Below are 4,986 nucleotides of genomic sequence, written 5' to 3'. Positions count from 1 at the left end.
CTCAATTATTCAATAATATTACTCAAGTGAGTTTTGCTTTACATGCCTCAGATTGTATTTCGTGTATTTTCAAACCAATCCTACCTCCCAGGTTCCTAATTAGCCTCGGGTGGGTTTAATATTAATGGGTAAGTACCAATTTGACTTAAAATCTTTAACCGATTGGGTTTTGGGTCCAACCACATATATAAACATCCATCATCCACCATATTTTCCAATGCGGGATACACTTATAAGTGAAATTTTTAATATTATCAAATATAACTTTGATATTTTTTAACAGTAATACACTTACTTTGTATTTGGAAGTATAAATTTTTTGCGACATATATTTAGATTTATATATATTCAGATAAAACATAGTATATAATTATATTGAACCTATTTTAAATTCATAGAAATTCAAATTCAAGTACTTAAATTTTCTACTAAGCATTACCATAAAACAATGTTTTTGAAATATTTTCTTTCAAACAAGTTGCACATTCAAGCCACACTTGCTTATTATTGTACATAACATTAAAAATGTTAGCTTCACCAAAAAAGAAAAAAAAGATAATAGATTTTTCAATGGAGAAGAAGATTGATGATTTTTTTTTTTTTTTAAAAGAGTCAAGATAGGCGTTTCAAGGATAATATATTGAAGCCTAAATTGAATTAAATATAATTTTTTAAAAAACTACCCTAATTACTTTGTTTGAATGTTTTAATTGATGAGATATAACCATATGTTAAAGAATTTATTAAGTATCATCAATTTTAGAAAAAAAGAAAAAAATCTTTTTAATTTCACGAACAATGCACATTAACGTTTCAATTACACAAGTTCTTAAATTAAAGATAATTTAAAATCACACAATTTATGGTCTGTTTGGCATTGTTACTATTTTCTATTTTCTATTTTTGTTTCTTTGTAGTGAAAAAACATATTATAAAAACACATTTATTTCTGTTGTCAATTTTTTGTTTCTATTTCTAGTTTTCAACTGCTTGCCAAAAGACTGAAAACAAAAAAATTTAATTTTTTAGATTTTTGGCAACCTGTTGTTAGAAATTTTAATATTCAGAAATAGTTTTTTTGAATTAAATTATTCATTCTATATATTTTTAAATTAAAATAAAAGTTAAATGATCCTATAAATTTAAATATAATTAAATAAAAATGGACATAATTTTTTTTCAAAAATATTAAAGCTAATTATAATATACTTTTAGTATTTTTCAATTGTCATGTCTAATAAAATTTTTATTTTAAATTAAAATTTAAAAGTAGAACAATTAAGTAAAATAATTATAATAAAATTTATTTTTATTATAGTAATTTTTAACATATATATTATGTGTAATTTTATTATTTTAATCATATTTTAATAATATTTTGATTTAAAGACGAAATTGATTATATTTTTAATTAAAATTTTAATTTGTATTAGTTTTACAAATGTTGAGCAAACAGGTTATTGATTTTTAGTTTTTAATTTCTGCTTCTGGTTTTTAGTTTTTATTTTTGATTTTCGTTTATCTAATTTTTGAGAGTAATACCAAATGACTCCTTAATTTATAATCAATGGAGGCTTTTAACAAACCATAAATTATATAAAAAAAAGTTTATCAAGTATACTGTTTTTTTGTAACTTTTTTAGATTCTTGATATTTTATTAAATGTTTGCATGAAGTCATTTAACACAAATTTAAATAAAAATAATTTCATATTAAAAGATAGCCATTATAAAAGTATTGGGGCATGCTTAGTTATTAAAAAATATTTTTATTTTTATTTTTATTTTTGAATTTCAAAAAATAATAAAAATACCACTTATTTTTTAAAATTACAAAAAAATTCATATAAAAACTTGAAATATATATTATTTTGGATGAGCACACAATAGATATGTAATTAGCAGCTATTATTACCTTTTAAAGTATACAAATTTAAATATTATATTTAAACTTGAATGAGAAGCACGAGCATTTAATATAATTTTATATTATTAAATTCATTCAACTCTAAATTTAAAACACATTTATGTTTTTTTTTTTTTAAATCGTCGAGAGATAAAAACAAATAAATAAAAAAGAGAGAGAAAATGTGACTCACAAGATATATATATAAATATAATGAAAGGGCAAAGCTCTCTCACCACAAAGGAACGAAGTACTGTTAAACCAATTGTCCTGAACATGCCCTCTGTTTTTCCGCTGCAATCACATATTTTTCAAGAGAAGATTCAAGAAACTTCGTTTTGGTAGACCAACTTCAACGAATTCCAGCGTAAACCGTTCTCCTCCCCAGCGTCCGGATTTTAAGAAAAAGGTTGACCAGCAAGAAACTGAGGCAGATAGCGAAGGATAGCGCCGCGGAGCAGAGGCAGAGGAGCTTCCATCAGCTGGGCAGCATTCATTGTCTTTGTTCAATTTCTTTGGTCACAGAGCTTCAAATCCACCGCTACGTGGTCTATATTAGTTGCTGTCGTTGTATCTGTCCATTCCAACTCCACCCAACTTCCCCATTTTCCCTCCATTATCAGATCTGTCCTCTGCACTGACTTGCCCATGTTGTTTTCCACTTCTTTGACCATATATAGCCCTCCGTATATCGTACTGCGCTGCACAAAATAGCCCACTTCCCAATTCGAGTACTCAATCAATCTCCGGCTCGAAATCTGAAGTTTGACGATGGTCGGAGCACCAGCCCAGGCCGCAGCCGCAGCCGCAGCCAACTGCGATGGCAGCGGCGGCGTTCAGGTCCACCAGAGTCGAAGAGTACTGCCGGATTTCTTGCAGAGTGTTAATCTGAAGTACGTGAAATTGGGATACCACTATTTGGTTTCCCATATTTTGACTCTCTGTTTGGTCCCTCTCATGGCGGTCATCGTCGTCGAGGCTTCCCAGATGAACCCAGATGACATTCACCAGCTCTGGCTCCATCTCCAGTATAATCTGGTCAGTGTCATTACCATCTCTGCAATTCTTGTCTTCGGTTCGACTGTTTACATGATGACCAGGCCTCGATCCGTTTACCTCGTCGATTACGCGTGTTACCGACCGCCGGCGGACCTCCAGGCGCCGTTTCACCGATTCATGGAGCACTCGAGGCTCACCGGCGACTTTGACGAGTCGTCGCTCGAGTTCCAGCGCAAGATCCTTGAGAGGTCGGGTCTCGGCGAGGAGACCTACGTGCCGGCGGCGATGCACTCCATTCCGCCGCGCCCGTCAATGGCCGCCGCCCGGGAGGAGGCCGAGCAGGTGATGTTTGGCGCTTTGGATAATCTGTTCTTGAATACAAATATTAAGCCTAAAGACATTGGTATTCTTGTTGTGAACTGTAGTTTGTTTAATCCCACACCATCTCTGTCTGCTATGATTGTTAACAAGTACAAACTGAGAGGCAATGTAAAGAGTTTTAATCTGGGGGGAATGGGTTGTAGTGCTGGTGTGATAGCTCTTGATCTTGCCAAAGATATGTTGCAAATTCAGAGGAATACTTACGCAGTTGTTGTTAGCACAGAGAACATTACTCAAAACTGGTACTTTGGGAATAAGAAATCGATGCTTATACCCAACTGTTTGTTCCGGCTTGGGGGAGCTGCAGTTTTGCTTTCGAACAAATCGGTGGACAGAAGGCGGGCGAAGTATAAGCTTGTTCATGTTGTGAGGACCCATCGTGGTGCTGATGATAAGGCATTCCAATGTGTGTACCAAGAGCAGGATGGTGCTGGAAAAACTGGTGTTTCCTTATCGAAGGATCTCATGGCAATTGCTGGTGAGGCCCTAAAGATCAATATCACAACCTTGGGACCTCTTGTTTTGCCTATAAGTGAGCAACTTCTCTTCTTTGTGACTCTGGTTGCAAAGAAGCTGTTCAAAGCAAATGTGAAGCCTTATATTCCGGATTTCAAGCTCGCTTTTGATCACTTTTGTATACATGCTGGGGGAAGGGCAGTGATTGATGAGCTTGAGAAGAATCTGCAGCTTCAGCCAGTGCACGTTGAGGCTTCCCGGATGACTCTCCATCGGTTTGGCAACACTTCGTCAAGCTCCATATGGTATGAACTGGCTTATACAGAAGCAAAGGGGAGGGTACGGAAGGGGCACCGTGTTTGGCAGATTGCTTTCGGTAGTGGTTTCAAATGTAACAGTGCAGTGTGGGAGGCACTCCGACATGTGAAACCCTCTCCCGACAGTCCTTGGGAAGATTGCATTCATAAGTATCCCGTGCCCACAGTTGCATAGCTCAAGGGAGATTTAGTTAGACACTCTTTCTTCAGGGAAGAAATGCACTTGATAGGTTCAACTCTCTTTTTTAACCTTTTCCTTTAGAAGTTTATTAGGTCACATTATGTTTTATTCTGTCTGCAAAGTCATATAATGTCTCTCCCTAGTTTGCTCGTGTATCTTGATTTGCACACTTTAGTGGCTGTGTGGTTCTTGTACCTTTATGCTTTGAATCTTTGTGCTGAAAGTTACAGTGCTTATGAGTATCGATACGATGATGGCATTTTTCAGCATATGGAAACTGCATGTAAATGAATTCATTTCAATTCAATTTACCTGCAGAAGTCCATTGTTTAGAAAGGAATTGGAGAACAGATTGTTGTGTCTGATAATTATACAGTATAGAATTATTAGAACATTATGGTCTTAGAATGATTTTATTTTAACATAGCTTCCAGATGCTTCCTTATGAATATGACAAAACCCTGAAAACCAGCCTTTTCGCCATGCAGCTATTCCACCTCACTAGACTACCTCCCTTGAGAGTGGGGGGGGGGGGGGGGGGTGTTGCATTTTCTGTGATTCTTATGCTTTTATGTATGTCTATATGCACAGTGAAGTTCATTATAGCACTAAAAATGAGATGTTGAATAAGGTGTACTTTCATTCAATATGTTGATTTGTTGAAACTTGAAAGCATCAACTAGTTGCTACTTGATTCCCAATCACTGACGTTTAACTAAAACTTTTTCCTCTCCTTTGGCTCATTTC

General features: G+C 34.8%; 1 protein-coding gene across 1 annotated transcript; it reads left to right on the top strand.

The window, feature by feature from the left end:
* The first annotated feature begins 2,138 nt into the window (after positions 1 to 2,138).
* Positions 2,139 to 4,631, top strand: LOC131156209 (3-ketoacyl-CoA synthase 4-like). Its single transcript, XM_058109722.1, has one exon. The coding sequence runs from the start codon at positions 2,677 to 2,679 to the stop codon at positions 4,231 to 4,233; it is 1,557 nt and encodes a 518-aa protein (XP_057965705.1). The 5' UTR covers positions 2,139 to 2,676; the 3' UTR covers positions 4,234 to 4,631.
* Positions 4,632 to 4,986: the final 355 nt, after the last annotated feature.

The sequence above is a fragment of the Malania oleifera genome, chromosome 5 (genome assembly GCF_029873635.1).
Source record: "Malania oleifera isolate guangnan ecotype guangnan chromosome 5, ASM2987363v1, whole genome shotgun sequence".
NCBI lineage: Eukaryota > Viridiplantae > Streptophyta > Magnoliopsida > Santalales > Ximeniaceae > Malania > Malania oleifera.
The sequence above is the reverse complement of the archived record's forward strand: the minus strand, read 5'-3'. Positions and strand labels throughout refer to the sequence as shown.

Excerpts from the sequence above, each read along its gene's own strand:
- LOC131156209 (XM_058109722.1), top strand. The coding sequence starts at position 2,677 with ATGGTCGGAGCACCAGCCCAGGCCGCAGCCGCAGCCGCAGCCAACTGC.